Raw genomic sequence first — 16,660 nt, 5'->3', positions numbered from 1 at the left:
TCCAAGAAGTGAAATCTGGCCAAGGAACTGGCAGAAGTAATGAGAATAAACTGCCAAATAGGCATTGCAATTGGAACTGATGAAATTTCTGCAGGTGGTCTCTTGGCACCAACCTCTGATCTCTAGAAGGACATTTCCCAGCTGGCTCTTGATACATTGCCAGGTTCTGACAGGTAGCAAATAGGACACTTTTTTGATGATCTAGAAGGACTTAAGGCATTTAGGTAAGAATTCAATACAAGCTAAAGAATGCCAAAAACCAAACGAGTGAGCTATGATTTTTAGCAAAAGAATAAAAAAAATAGTAATTTGGCAAAACTACCCCAAGGGGAAATTAGGCATTAGAATCAGATGACCAGTCTGGGGTAAACAAATGCAGGCATTAGTATTTGGGTGGGGGGGAGAATTGGATTATCAAGATCAAGCTAGAAACAGAGGAATCAAGAGGAGTTAGGGAATCACTGAGAGTCAACAACCTCTGACTTGGAATTGGGTGAACACAAGAAATCAGGTCACCAGTTCATAGGAGAATACCTGGAAACCTTTATTTGTGGGTTGTACCTGGATATATCACCAGAGACATTGTCAATCTTGGTTGATGTATAGGTTAATTTTATTATTATTATTATTATTTTTGCTGCAAGTCATAACTTACTGGGTAGGGAAATAATTTTTCAGAAATGAAAGCAATGTAAAATAAAATATATTGATATGTTTAAAATTGTAAAATATTTGTGGAACAAATGTAACTGAATGCAAACACCTAGATTATAATAAATGGTTCTAAATCAGTTGCATGCAAGCTAATTACATATCAAATCAGAAAAGTATTTGAATGGTAGGAGTATGCAGTACTATCCAAAAACTAAACAATGGCTAATATTTATAAAGTGTCTGCTATATAAATATGTATCAGGTACTGTGCTAAACAATTTACAAAAATTACCTCATTTTATCCTTACCACAACCATGGGAGGTACTTGCTACTATTTTCTCCATTTTATAGATGAAGAAACTGAGACAAACAGAGGTTAAATGAGTTGCTCAAGGTCATACAGTCAGTAAATGCCTGAGACCAGATTTGAACTCAGAAAGATGGGACTTTCTGACAGGTCCAAAGTAGGATGACCAGAATGGTAATGATCTCAAAATTCCATTCTAAGATCAGTTGACAGAAATGGGGATGTTGAGATTGGAAAAGACAAAACTTAGAAGAAACATTATATTATGTTAAAGGATTTAAATTTAAAAGATAGTCATTTTAAAGATTGGCTTGATTTTCCCTGGTCTCAAATGTCAGCATTATTAGACTAGGGAGAAATTTTAAAAAGGCAAAGTTCAGCTTGACACTGGTATAAACTTCGAGCTTTTCCAAAATGGAATTAAATTTTATGGGGAGACATTTGAATTCTCCATCAATATAGGTCTTCAAGGAGTGTTTGGATGACCACTTTTCCTACATGTTGGAAAAGGAATTTCAGTTCATTTAAAAGTTGGTTTAGATGATTTTTGACACTTATTCTAAATCTGAGATTATATAATTAAAACCTTTCCTTTTACCTAGATGTGGAGTCTAATGGCCTTTGAGTTGTTTCTTTCGACCTCCAGTTCTATTCACTGTTATCTAAGTCAGTACCAAGCAAAATAAATAAGGAACATCCCAACTATAACTTTATCCTTCAGTTCCATCTCCAGCTTTGGTTCTTACAGATGGACAGAAGAATAAATAATAAAAAATACTTCAGAATAATGGTGGTAATATAGCCTGGTATTACTTTATGGAAGTATGGAACAGGAGAGAAATGGGTTAGATGATGAAATCTAGAATCTCATGGGTAAGACTGGAATTCAAGCACAAACTATATTCAGCCATTTTAGTCTCCAGTTCTGAATAAGTCTGACATGATGCTGACTTCCCACTATATTGCATGTATCCTTAAGATTTTTTTAAGGTCTATTGACCTGAGTCATCAAGGGAATTTATCTTTAGGTAAAGCATCTGTCTGATAACAACTCTTTTATCTTTTAATTCCTTTTTGGCATGCTGTGTACTTTTACTTTTCTAGTAGGATTTTTCAACTCACCTTCAGACATTTCTCCTTGGTTCCCCACCTTCATTTTGATCTTCCTAGTATTTTGTAATTTTCTTCCTTCTGACCATTAAAAACATCTGCCTTCCCTCTCAGCATCTCTGACTCTCTAGATCTTCTGGCTGCTATTTGAATAACTGGTACATGGGCACATGCTGACTGTCTACTCAGTCCATTTTGCCATCTGCCTGATACTGCTATCTCACCTGGCCCCACCTGGCCCAGCACCCACCTTGGTACATTGCTTTGAACACAGTAATTAAATGGATCGGATAATTGCTTCTTAAAAAGGTGTATTAGTTGACTGCCCCATGGATCCAATAATTATTCTTGTGATTCTCTAGAGTATAAACCAACTTACTTCTCTGGCTATTCTATTCTAAATGTGTGTCCTTAGTAAAATGTAAACTCTTTGAGGGCAGCGTCTGTCTCACTTCTTGTATTCATATCCATAGTAAGTGCCTTTACTTTTTTTTCATTTATTTATGGATTCTGCTATTTGGATCACTAGGGATTTCCTCCTGAAACAATGGATGTGCCCAGATCTTCAGACCTCCTCCCTATCTCCAGTTTTGACCTATTGTGGGGAAAAAAATTTTTTTTCCAAGTCCTCTTTCCATTTTAACACAATGACATTCCTTAGCAACACAGGCTAATGAATGATTATTTTTCAAATAAGAAGCACAAACATGACATTCAGGAACAGATTTGCTAATAATTATTTCCCCTTTTAGTCTTGTGTCACATCTAAGAATTTAAAAATATTTCAGTCATGTATGTATACAATGTCACAGAGAAGTTGAAACTTCCTTCATGTCTGAAAATTAGTTGTATGGCCAACTTACCTGGTTATTCTGTCCCCTAGAATTCACCATATCTCAACAAAGTCCCAGAGTAGAATTTCATTAAATACTAAGATTAAAAAAAACCCTATAGGGTCTGAATTTTTTAAGTTGTTCATTTGATTGTGTTTTTTTTTTTTTTGGTTTGGTTTTTGTGAGGTAATGGGGTTAAAAGACTTGCCCAAGGTTACAGAGATGGTAAGTATCAAATGTCTGAGATGGATTTGAACTTAGGTTCTCCTGACTCCAAGTGCACTGTGCCTCCTAGCTGCCACTTGATTTGTTTTGGCTATGTGATGGAAACAAGACCCAGGTTAATTAATCTTTATTCAGAATCTCTAAAAACTGAAACATCTAAGCAACCAGAAGAGTTCATAAGGCAAATTAAATACACATTGATGGAAAGTTCAGGGAAGCTACTCTAGATATTTTTGGTTGTTATTGTTGGTTTTTCTTTAATTATAACTGATAGGTGAGGCAGAGGACTTTGCTTTTAGAAAGTTCTTCTGTCTCTACCTTTGGATAACATTGTTTCATCTACCTTTTCCAAAGAAATAAGGAGCTATTAATTTCTCTATTCTGTGTAGGCCCAGTGGATTCATTTCTTTTCAAGTCACTTAATCCTGTTTGCCTCAGTTTCTTCATCTGTAAAATGAGAGAAGTGGCAGAAGTAAATGACATACCACTCCAGTATCCTTGTCATGAAAAATCCCAAGAAGGTTCATAAAGAGTCAAATATAATTGGAAATGATGAAATAACAACAAACATTAAAGTGCTACAGAAAGTCCTAGCTGGCTAAAACTCAGACAATTTTTCTGAAGTCATGAGGTTATTGCACATGTGGAATTACTTAAAGGTCACAGACAAGAACTTATGAACTTTGGTAATTTTAATAAGATATAGAGGAGAAGGTAGCTAGCGTTATTATACTGGTGTTCACTCTGAAGTTGATCTATCTTTTAATCCAAAAAGAACTTGTAAAGAATAGAATTTTAGAGTATTGATGAGAAGAAAGGACATATGTTCACTCAAATGTCAGCTTTACCACAATCTTACCTAAACCCTGACCCACGAGACCAAGATTTTCCCTAAAATTTGTCCCCAAACTGATCCCTCCACTCATTTATGGAGATCTTTGTGAGCTAATGAATGGAGTTGGCACATAGATAAGGGTACTAGGGCTGGAGTTGGGAAACCTGAGTTTGAAACCAGTCTCATTTATTTTCTATCTATGAAACTCTAGGCAAGTCACTTAACCTTTGTCTGCCTCAGTAGTCTGATCTGAAAAACAGGGATAATAATAAAATCTACCTTTCAGAGTGTTTGGAGATGAAATGAGTTAGTATTTGTAAAGCTTTTTGTAAATCTTAAAGGTGCTATAAAATACTAGTTATTATTAATTTTTGTCCTTCATTCTTTTTTTTTTTTTTTGCAAGGCAACGGGGTTAAGTGGCTTGCCCAAGGCCACACAATTCAGTAATTAAGTGTCTGAGGTTGGATTTGAACTCAGCTACTCCTGACTCCAGGGTTGGTGCTCTATCCACTGTACCACCTAGCTGCCCCTTGTCCTTCATTCTTGAAGAAGACCATGACATCAAGGAGGTGATGCACATGAATTAGATTTGAGTGAAGGGATAGTATGATGAGTCCCCAGCCTCACTTTCTCTTCTGAAACCATCGGGATCCAGTCATCAGATATGAATCAGAATGACTGGAGATGGCCCTGGATGAGAGGTAATCAGGGTTAAGTGACTTGCCCAAGGTCACACAGCTAGAAAGTGTTTGAAGTCAGATTTGAACTCCAGTCTTCCTGACTCTAAGACTGGTGTTCTATTCACTGAGACATCTACCTGCCCCTAAAGAAGACCATGGCATCAGGAGAGGTGATACCAAGACAAGCACATGAATTGGATTTGAGTGAGGGGACTAAGTCTCCAGCCTCACTTTCTCCAGAGCCCTCTGGGTCCAGTGGCCAGATATGGATCAGGATGACTGGAAGCCCTGGCTGTGAGGCAATCAGGATTGCCCAAGGTCACACTAGTAAATGACAAGTATCTGAGGGTTGGATTTGAACTCAGGTCCTTGGGATTCCAAGACCAGTGCTCTAGAATTCCTGAAATATGTTGTGAATAAAAAATGGAATGCTGGGGCTGGGGCTGGGGCTGGGGTGGGGTAGGAGTGAGTAAATAATGGGGAGAGAGACAGAAGCTACTGTAGACTCCCGGCATAAGAAATTTGACAGCAAAAGAAATGAAAGAAAAGGAATAGCTTGAGAGTGTTATAGGATCAATTGACAAATTTTTCAAGATAGGGAAGATAGATAGGAGCACATCTGAAGAGAGAAGTACAAGAGCCAGTTTTAGTAGTTGTTGTTCAATTATTTCGGTCATGTCTGAATGAGGTCTTCATGACCCTGTTTAGAGTTTTCTTGGCAAAGATACTGGAGCAGTTGCCATTTCTTTCTCCAGCTCATTTTACAGATAAGGAAACTAAAAAAGGGTTAAGTCATTTACCCAGGGTCACACAGGTATTGTCTGAGATCAGATTTGAACTCAGGAAAATGATTCCAAGCCCAGTGCTTTATCTACTATACCATTTAGAATTCAAAAGGATTGTATGTAATATTTGATATAATACAGTTTTGGGGGGGAGGGGGAAGATCATTGATTTAAAGTTGAAGCATTCCTCAGAAATCATTTGAAGTATAGCCCTCTCATTTTATAGATGAGGAAATTGAGACCCAGAGAAATCAAGTGATCTGTCTAAGATTACACATGAAAAAGCAAATGACCCAGCTGCTTTTCAAAGCCAGATTCTTTAACTCCAGATCTTAGAGAAGGAAAAGTGAAACTTTTCTGTGACAGGAAGAGATAAAGACAGACCTGATATAACTTTAGTGATATTCTGAAGTAGAATGGAAGGTCAATGGGGGAAATTGTAGTGTTCTAGGTAGGGAAGTGAGAGGAACTGTTCACTAAAAATGAGGCCAGAGGGAAGCATTAGTGCTTGAAGAGTAGAGAATAGGTTGGAAAGATCATTGTGGGGGAATAAGGCAAGGAATGAGCAAGGGATGGATAAAAGCACTGTCAATAAGCAGCAAGGGTCTAGTTGAACTGGCATATCATGTCTTTGAGACGAAATTCTCATTCCATAAAGATTGGCTCAATAAGATAGTCTCATCATGTAAGAAATAGCTCCCAGAAGTACTTACTAATAGCACTACTCCACGTTCTCCTTTGGCACCTTTTAGTCCATTTAGACCTGGTCTTCCCTGAAATTAGAAAATGGGGTTTTAACATATACTTTTAATTATATCCATATTCACATTAATTTTCATAGACTTCAGTCTGTGAAATAATAATACTTACTGGTCTCCCTGGGAAACCTAATTCTCCCTTATGTCCAGGTGGTCCTTTGGGCCCCTATGGTCAAAGCAAAAAGTATTATTGGTTAAGAACAAAATTTACCATCTGTGGCACATTACTCACCTGCAGAAACTAAGGCAAGATATTTTATTTGAAGTAAAATATGAGCATTACAAAGAAAGAAAAAATCATCAAATTCTAAAAAGTGAGCATCTATATAAAAGATAGAAAGGATAGAGGACTGTTTTTGAGGGGAAAGAGGAGAAAGGGAGCTAAGAAGAAAGGAAATAATGAAGAGAAATGGAAACTGTTAGGACACTCTCAGGACATGAAATCCATTCACACATACATGCATACACAGACATACACACACACACACACACACACATACACTCAAATTTTTGACTCAGTTTTCATGATTAGTAAGTTTGATATCTAGTTCCCAAAGCTGTATAGTACCTGAGATGCAAGTATTCATAATTCTCAGTTAATTTAAATGTTTTAAGTAAATGAAAATATAATTGGTCTAACTTATGTTTTCTTTTTAATCTAATTTTAATAGTTATTTTAGACAAATGCCAAATAAAGAAAGAAAAATAAACATTGCCATGTGGACAGCAGAACATAAAAGAGGATTCAAAATATAAGCAATAAATTTCCTTTTCAAGAAAGCCTATGAAACAAATACTACATATTATGTTGAAAATTGTTCATCTTTGCTTCTTTGTAGATTTTCTTCTGTTCTCTGCTATGCAGTTTTTACTTTATTTCCCCCAGAAGGCTACAATTAAATGCATTATATTGCAATTAAATATATCTAGATATCTAGATATATGCCTATATACACCATTATATATATACATTTCATATATACATAAACATACACATCTATATACATATAGACATATATATTCCTAAATATCTAAAATCATGTGCATATATATATTTCATATACATATATGCAAGACTATACCAAGCTTGTTGCCACTAATTCTGTTTCTCTGAAGATGGATAGCACCTTCCTTCATAAGTTCAAGTCTTTCCCTATTTTTCTAAACCCAGAGGCTTTTCATTTCCTCCCCCACAACAATATCCCAACCTTATACTATCTAATTATTTTTAAATAATCTAAAACAATATTGACTAATATGGCTAACATAAGTATAGTTTCCCTATTTTCTTTTCTGATTAAGTCTATTTTATCTTTAACTTTTTATGAAATCATGATTACTACCCTTGCTTTTCTTACATAAATTCTACTGTTAAACTTCATTTGATGTTTGTATGTATCTCTCATTTTTATACAGTTTCCTGAAAGCAACTACTACTTCTCACTCCTCAGCTACTTCCACCTGCTACCTTACCCTCCTATTCCTTAACCTACGCCTCCTCCAAGTATCCTTCCCTTACATACCCTTCTATGCCTCCCCCATTCCCATTAATCTACACCTAATTTATGATTTCATCAATATAAGGAATTCTTGATTATGGAAACCCCCTTCAATGATAGGCTCAGTAAGTCATCTATAACTTTCAATTTTAGACAGTTGCCAGGGACATAAAAAGTTTAGGTGACTTGCCCATAGTCATATAGTTAGAATTTCTTGGGGGTAGGATTTAAACCCAGGGTTTTCTGATTCCAAAGCTAGTCCTACATTTATTGTGCCATGCTGCCTCTGTGAAATGTAAATTATGTAGTGCCTATTCTGAGATTACACTTATTTAGACTATTCATAAATTTATTACATTGAAAAAAATCATACATAATTCATGAAAGATGAGCCAGTCTACCCATGATCAATGCTCAGAATACAAATCACAATTATGTAAAAAGCTAGTTTAGACAGACAGATGCAATCTGAGGAAAATTTCCAAGACAAAACAAGCAGTTAGTGTATAAATGTGGAGGCCAGGAATTTTCTTGGGCAAAAATCTTTGCTCTAGGAAGCTCAGAGAAATTCTCCAAATCATCTTGAGGCTTCTTATTATGGTAAAAATCATAGTACATAATCTAAATTATAATCTAAATCATGATGGAATGGGGAAGGTGATTCAATCAAGGCTTGAGGAGCTGAGGAACTTCTCACCTTGTTAGGGATTTACCACAGTGACAGTATCAAAGGCCAGAGCCAGACCAAGAGAAAGAATGGAGTTAATCAGTTCCCCTAAGTTGCCATATGATGAACATCACCTCAGCCAGGCTCCAATAAAATGAAGTTATAGCAGTATTTGGAATATGAACATGTGGACAATTTTTTTTCAAAAGCAATTTCTGGCTTGGACATATTTTCTTGGATGTTTTGTCACCCATACAAAACCAACATGTCTAAATTTAAATTAATATTCCCCACTACAACATTAAGTGTCTCCAAATAGGACCTTTCCCCCAACCTACTTCCCTATTCTATTATTAGACAAAAGGTAAAAAGTTATATATACTCTTTATCTACTAGATTGGAAGCTCCTAGAAAGTAGGTAATTCTCTTTTTATCTCCCTTAGAGACTAGCACAATGCTTTTAATAGAGTTTGGCATTTTATGTGTTTTGACTTGATTTGATTTGAATTAACTTGAAGTAAGGTAAGAGAACTCAAGAGTATCAGTTGGGAGTTGAACTCTGCTGCACCAGAATGAGTGCAGAGTGAGGAGGAGCACCAGCCTCAGAACAGCCCTTCAGTGAGAACATGTACCAGGAATGTAGGAAACCAGCGTGCACTTCCTGAACAGAGCCCACAGATGGTAAGAGGGTCAGAGGAGACTGCAGAAATCTCTCTGCTCTCCCTGGGGCAGGACTCTGATGTTTGCCCATATTCAGATCCAGGTTGCAGTTTGGCCTTCCATACTAAGATAGCAGGGTTCCTCCTCACAGCTTCAGGGCAGAGGGGAGTGTCTGTGGTCATCTACATATCAAAGCACAGGCAAGAGAACATAAGACCTTGGAGGAATAAAGGTCCCAGTGGGATGTTCCCAAAAAAAAACCCCAAAGCAGGTGTTCCAATAATATTCAAAAGCTCAGGAAGCACCCCAAAACCAGGCACAGCTAGAGAAATGAGTAAACAGAGAAAAAAGAGGAACACCACTGAGAAATTCTTTGGCTATGATCCCAAGAAAGATCAAATACTCAATCTAAAGATGAGGAAATACAAGCTCCTGCATCTAAAGACTCCAAGAAAAATGAAAGTTGGGCTCAGGCTACGACAGAGCTCAAAAAAAGATTTTGAAAATCAAGTAAGGGAGATAGAAGAAAAATTGGGAAAAGGAATGAGAGAGATGCAGGAAAAACATGAAAAAGAAGTCAGCAGCTTAGTCAAGGAGATCCAAAAAATTGCTGAATAAAATAACATGTTAAAAACCAGCATAGGTCAAATGGAAAAAAACAGTCCAAACTGTTATTAAGGAGAAGAATGTTTTAAAAGCAGAATTGGGGGCAGCTAGGATAGAGCACCAACCCTGGAGTCAGGAGTACCAGGGTTCAAATCTGGTCTCAGACACTTAATAATTACCTAGCTGTGTGGCCTTGGGCAAGCCACTTAACCCCATTGCCTTGCAAAAAACAAAAAAGCAGATTTGGCCAGATGGAAGAGGAGATAACAAAGCTCTCCAAGGAAAACAAATACTTCAGATGTAGAATGGAGCTAAAGGAAGCTGATGACCTTAAGAGAAGTCAAGACACAATATAATGGCTAAAAGGGAAATGCACTGGGAGTAAGAGAAAGGAGAGGTGGAATACACTAAGATATGAATGAAAGAATGAAAGAAAGAATGAAAAATTACAAGAATGAAAAGAAAGAATGAAAGAATGAAAAATTAGAAGAAAATGTGAAACATCTCATGGAAAAAAACAACTGATTTGGCAAACAGATTCAGGAAAGATAATTTAAAAATTATTGGGATATCTGAAAGTCATGATCAGGAAAAGAGCCTTGACCTCATTTTTAAAAGAAATCCTACAGGAAAATTGCCCTAATATCCTAGAATCAGAGGGCAAAATAGAAATTGAGAGAATCCATTGATCTGCCCCAGAAAGAGATCCCCAAAAAACAACCCCCAGGAATATTATAGCCAAGTTCCAGAACTCCCAAGTCAAAGAGAAAATATTACAAGCATCCAGAAGGACACAATTCAAATATCATGGAGCTGCAGTCAGAACCACACAGGACTTAGCAGCAACTACATTAAGGTCTCATAGGGCTTAGAATATAATATGCCAGAAGTCAAAAGAGCTTGGAATGCAACCAAGAATCAACTACCCAGAAAAATTGAACATCCTTTTCCTGGGGAAAAGATGGACTTTCAATGAACCAGAGGAATTTCAATTGTTCCTGTTGAAATGACCAGAGCCAAACAGAAAGTTTGACCTTCAAATACAGGACTCAGGTGAAGCATAGAAAGTGGAGGACGAGGGAATTAATGATGATGAACTGCATGTATTCCTACATAGAAAAATGATACTAATAATACTCAAATGAAACTTCTCATTTAACAGAGCAGGTAGAAGGAGCTTTTATAGATGAAGTACAGGAGAGAGCTGAATTTGAAGATGTAATATACACTGTAAAAATGGAGTCATTGGCTAAAAGGGAAATGCACTGGGAGTAAGAGAAAGGAGAGGCGGAATAGGCTAAGATATTTCATATAAAAGATCTCTCTCTCTCTCTCTAAATATATATATATATATATTATATATATATATCTTACAATGAGCTTTTGCAATGATATTGAAGAAGGGAAGGCAAGGGGGAATGAGGGAACCTTTACTTTCATCAGAAATAGAATGCACATTCAATAGGGTATAGACATCTAGAGCAAAACAGAGAGAAGGGGGAAAGGCGGAAGGAAGGGGGGGATGTGGGTGATAGAGGAGAGGGTAGATCATAGGAGAAAATAGTCATATATAGTAGGTATCAGGGGTGGTATGTGGGCTCAGGGTCTCTTGGCCTCAGGGCTGGTGATCAGTTCAATGCACCACTCAGCTACCCTACAGCACATTTTAGAAGAGGGAGAGAGTGAAAGGAGAGAGAAAATATAATATAGTAGTGGGCAGGAATGGATGGAGTACAATGGATTACAATCAGCAACAGCAACAGTGGAAAAATATGGAAGTTTATGATGGACTTATCATAAAGAATGTGATCCACCTGAGACAGAGCTGATAGTATCAGAACACAGACTGAAACACATGTTTTTCTCTTTTCTTTAACTTTATTTCTCATGAGGGTCTATATTTCTTGGGAGGGAGGGGGTATTATGTTTACTCTTAAACAAGAATATTTTAGTAATGTATAAAAAAATCACTTGTACAAAAATATTCATAGCAGCTCTGTTCATGGTGGCAAAGAATTGAAAATTAAGTAAATGTCCTTCAATCGGGGAGTCTTAACAAAATGTGGTATATGTATGTGATAGAACACTATTGTTCTATTAGAAGCCAGGAAAGATGGGAATTCAGGGAAGTCCGGAAAGATTTGCATGGACTAATGCTGAGCGAGATGAGCAGAACCAGAGGAACACTATGCACCCTAGCAGCAACATGGGGGTAATAACTAACCTTGATGGGCTTGCTCATTCCATTAGTGCAACAATCAGGCACAAAACTCCATTTTTCTTCCTTAGGGATATGATTTCTCTCTCATCACATTTAACTTAGATGAATGTATACCATGGAAACAATGTAAAGACTAACAGACTGCCTTCTGTGGGGCATGGGGGGGGGGGGGAGGGAAGCAAGATTAGGGGAAAAATCGTAAAAAATTCAAAATAAAATAAAAAATAAATCATCAAAAGAGTATCAGTTGGGAAGGAAGCACCAAGGCTTTGTTTTGGTATTAGCTTCCTTTGGCCTCTATGTTTCTCTTGTGAAGAAAAATCTTTTCTGATTGTTTTTACTACTACAAGGTCCAGGGAAGGGTGAGTAGTCCCAGAACATGCTCTCAGAAATTTGTCTAAATAGAAGTCAGCTCTCATCAGTGGCCACTAAACCTCTGCTGAACTGACCACCTTAGAACTGACCTCCCATTCCCTTTAGCTGCAGATGAGTTCATGAAAACAAACATGAGACTATAAAGATGATCTTTCTCCAAGAGAAAAAAGGACCAGACTTATTTGTCTTAGATGGGTCTAACTAAGTGCATTGACACACAAAGCAATAGATTCACAACATAAAAGAAGAGCAGAAGCAGACTCTGACACCAGACCCTGTAGAATGACCTTATGTATAGTATGTATTTAATTCTCAGAAATATAACTCTGCACTTTCTACCAACTGACAAAGAACTTACATTGTTTCCTCTAGAAAGGAGTCCTGAGGTCAAGAAGCTTGAGAACTTATTTACTGTAACCCATAGTTAGATGACAGAAAGGGAGATGCACTCACAGGTATAGTATTTGTATCCACAATGATTAGCATTGGGTCTGGGACATAATAAACATTGGCATTGAGTCCCAGGTCAGACTAAAAGTTCATCAAATCGGAGTCAAAGCTTTACCTCTGAGACCAGAGTCTTTCTTTGATACCACACATTTATTCTTGGCAATTCAAAAATCTTGGTAAGACAGGCTCATTCAGAGGTAGGCACAAGATCATAGTCAGTCTATTCCCATAGAATGATGCTCACTGGAGTATAATATCATTCTCTGCCTTCCCTTTCCCACAGGTTGGACTCACACAGAAGTATATTATAGCAGGGGATCAAAGCTACTGTAGAAAAGCAGTAAGCAGAGAGAGCAGTTGGAAGCAGAAAGAGCAGATAAACTCACTGGAGTGAAGCTTCAAGCAATGCAGTTATAGCAGGAGCTGGTGGCAAATCAGCCCAGGGGGTGGCAATAAGGGATGGGGTGATGGTTTGCAAGCAAAGGCTTCCATTCGGCTTTGAATCTCAGGAACAGAGTGAAAACACAGTGACAGTCCACATGCCATAGCTGAAAATCAAAGGGCAGTGTTTAATGTAAAAATGCCAGTTGGTTTCTCTCTCTCTCTCTCTCTCTCTCTCTCTCTCTCTCTCTCTCTCTCTCTCTCTCTCTCTCTCTCTCTCTCTCTCCCCCCACTCTAATGCCTCCCCACCTCCTTCTCTTTCTTTCTCTCTCCTTCTCCCTCTCTCTTTCCCTCCTCTCCACTTACTCTTTTCAGCCTCATTCACATGCAGATGGTGATCACTAGCAGAAATGTTATCTTTGAATATGAAGGATAGAATTTTCTAAGTTAATGTTCAACTTTAGCAAGAAGTTGATGCTTAAAAGGAATTGCCTAGTATCTTATTCTATTATCCTTTTGTATGGGTCTAGATGGATTATTAACAAAACACTGCAGCTTTAGGAGATCTAGTCCTAACTGGTGCTGTTTGATTAACAAAAGTATTTATGTTGGAAAAAAAGACCAGTGAATTTTAGCACCTGCTTGAGGTATTAATACTCCTAATGAACATTTACCATTGTTATAAATATACTTTTGGATCTTTGTGAATGATAAAGGCTCAGGAACAATACAGCTACATTGGGTAAAATGTTTGAAATACTATCATATTGTTCACTAAATGTTTTCTCATACCATTGGCCCGGGTGGTCCTTGAATTCCAATTTCACCCTGAAAAAAAAAAGTTTGTATTAATCATTCCTTCCCATTCAGCCAGGATATGTTGGACATATACTATAAATCAAGTCCTGGACTAGGTGCTGGGGATAACCAAAAAGGACCTACCCTTTAAGGAGTTTACATTCCTCTAGGAAATATAGAATATGGTCAGATAAGTGTACACAACCGTAATAGGCAAAGTAATAGAAAATGCAAAATAATAGGGTTAGGGCAAAGTGTAATAATATTTGGGGAGGGGAATCAGAAGAGGCTTACTATAGAAGGTGACATTGAAGAATGTCAGGTATTCCACAAAGTGTAGGTCAAATTTAGAAGAGATAATATCATTATGATGTGATCTTTTGTATCATAAACCATCAAATGTGTGTTTAACAGATGTGTTGAATGAATGAAGGGGAATAAAGTATTATCAATCTAGAAAGACAAACTAGAACCAGATGGTGAAAGACTTTGAAGACCAATCAGAGGGACTTGAATTTCATCCTAGAGTCACTAGGGACTCACTTCTTGAGCAGGTGAATGACATTATTGTACCTACATCTTATTATGTTTGTAGAATATCAATTTTGTAGAAATTGAGGGGGGTGATACATTGAATAAGGGAAATACTGAATACAAGGCGTCAAATTTATAGGATATTGTAATAGTCCAAGTAAAAGATGATAAGGACCTGAGCTAGGATAGTAGCCTTGTAAAATCAGTGGGAATTGGAAAGATGGAAGAGGGGTCAAGAGAGTAAGGGGAAAGATCTGAGGATGACTATGAACTGAATCTGGGTGATGTCCTCAACAGATGTAGGAAAAGGGAGTAAGTTGGGTGGTTTGGGGTAAAGATAATAAGTAATGTTTTGGACACTTTGGATTTGAGATATCTATGTGAGATCTAGCTGTAATGTCCAGCAGGAAATGACTATAGGATTGTCACTCAAAAGACAGATGAAGATGAACACGTAAATTTGATGAAATCATCAGGAAAAAAAAGGCACAAGAGGGCCCAGCACAGGCATCAAAAGGGATGTGGCAGTAAAGCAGACCAAGGGGAAATTTTACTTTGGAAAAACTGTTTAAGGCACCGATTAAAGATGGTCAAGAAAAAGACCCATGTAAAATCAATAAACCTGGGAGAATTTTACCTTTTTCAGCATCAACCCTTCAAGGGGAATGGGAATATCACCAGCAAGAATTGTTCCGGGTTCACCCTTCTCACCCTGAAATACAGAGAACACAGCTCACTTAACCAATGGCAGCCTCCAATTTGTATGACATCTTTTTAAAATTTTATTTTACTGATGTGTTTTGGTTTTATATTACAAACATTTGCTGATTACTGTCACTCCATGAGAGGTTTCTTTTAATAAAATAAAACTAATAAACAAACCAACAAGTTAATGACTTCATCTAAAAGCACTTGTAACATTCCATATCTGTAACTACCCCACATCTATATTTTAAAAATTGTTTTAAAAAACTTGATAAAATATATTTACTCTCTCTCCAACCTGCCACCAAATTGAAAGAAAAAAAATCCCTTGTAACAAACATGCATAATGTATGATACTATTTTGATATAAAAAAATTTAAATTTTCTCCTAGAGAGCCCTTAATCTCAAATCCATTTGAAGAAGCTGGTTGCTTCCATTTGGCTACATAGAAATGGAGGAAAAGTGTAGCTTTGGTTTCTGTTTCATTTTCTTCATTTTGGTCTTTCTCTCCTGACTTTAATTTGAGTTTAGTCAAATTTGCTAATCGTGATTTTAAATTTCTATCACTGAATTAAGAAAGTATGCTTATTTCCCTCCTGGTGAACTGAACCAGGAGAACATTTTATACTGGGTAATAACAACATTGTGTGATGATCAACTATGATAAACTTAGCAATACAGTAATCAAAGATAATTCTAAAAGACTTGTGATGGAAAATGTTATCCATATCCAGAGAAAGAACTACAGAGTTTGAATATAGATTATTTTTACTTTTTAAAATTTGTTTTTTTATTTATTTTTATTTTTTTTCTCTTTTATTCTGATTCTTCTTTCATAGCATGACTAATCTGGAAATATGTTTAACATGACAGTGTATGTATAATCCTTATCAGATTGCTTACTGTCTTGGGAAGGGGAGAGAAAATTTTGCAAAAATGAATGTTGAAAACTATCTCTACATGTTATTGGAAAAATATAATGGATGAAAAGGGAATAAATTAATTTTGGTAGTATTGTTATTTTTTTTATTATTTTGAGGCAATCTAAACATGGACTCTGAATAATCTCCCCCAATGATTTGTTTCCTTTTTTAACATTTACATATTTTAAACATTTTTTAAAATTTTGAGTTCTAAATTCCCTTTTACTCTGAACCCACCCCTAACCACTGAGAAGGCAAGCAATCTGATATCTATTTTACAGTTGAATTCATGCAGACATTATATCTTTTTGTTTGTTTGTTTGTTTTTTAGGTTTTTGCTAGGCAATGGGATTAAGTGGCTTGCCCAAGGCCACACAGTTTAGGATTTGAATCCAGGTACTTCTGACTCCAGGGCTGGTGCTTTATCCACTGCGCCACCTAGCTGCCCCCAGTACTTTATAATTGAATCTATAAAAAAATTCTTTTAGAGAATTGATAGGGCAATACACAGATATTTTATACATTATGTAGTTTCTTAGAATGACATTTTCCTTTCAATTATTTCTTCTAATGTTTTGTTGGTATTAATATATAGAAATGCTGTTGAGTTTTGAGGATTTATTTTGTGGACTGCTGTTTTGATGGAGCTGT

The 16,660-nt window shown here is 36.7% G+C and overlaps 1 protein-coding gene across 2 annotated transcripts in view; it reads right to left on the bottom strand.

The window, feature by feature from the left end:
• COL15A1 (collagen type XV alpha 1 chain) overlaps positions 1 to 16,660 on the bottom strand; it is a 274,055-nt gene that overhangs the window by 51,620 nt on the left and 205,775 nt on the right. For both annotated transcript variants that reach the window (XM_074196725.1, XM_074196724.1), the window contains 4 exons: positions 15,018 to 15,092; positions 13,841 to 13,876; positions 6,302 to 6,355; positions 6,145 to 6,204 (listed from right to left, as the gene is read on the bottom strand). In XM_074196725.1, coding sequence (XP_074052826.1) covers positions 6,145 to 6,204; positions 6,302 to 6,355; positions 13,841 to 13,876; positions 15,018 to 15,092 — 225 coding nt within the window. The remainder of the gene's footprint in view (positions 1 to 6,144; positions 6,205 to 6,301; positions 6,356 to 13,840; positions 13,877 to 15,017; positions 15,093 to 16,660) is intronic.

The sequence above is a fragment of the Macrotis lagotis genome, chromosome 8 (assembly GCF_037893015.1).
Source record: "Macrotis lagotis isolate mMagLag1 chromosome 8, bilby.v1.9.chrom.fasta, whole genome shotgun sequence".
In the NCBI taxonomy this organism is placed as follows: Eukaryota; Metazoa; Chordata; class Mammalia; order Peramelemorphia; family Peramelidae; genus Macrotis; species Macrotis lagotis.
The sequence above is the reverse complement of the archived record's forward strand: the minus strand, read 5'-3'. Positions and strand labels throughout refer to the sequence as shown.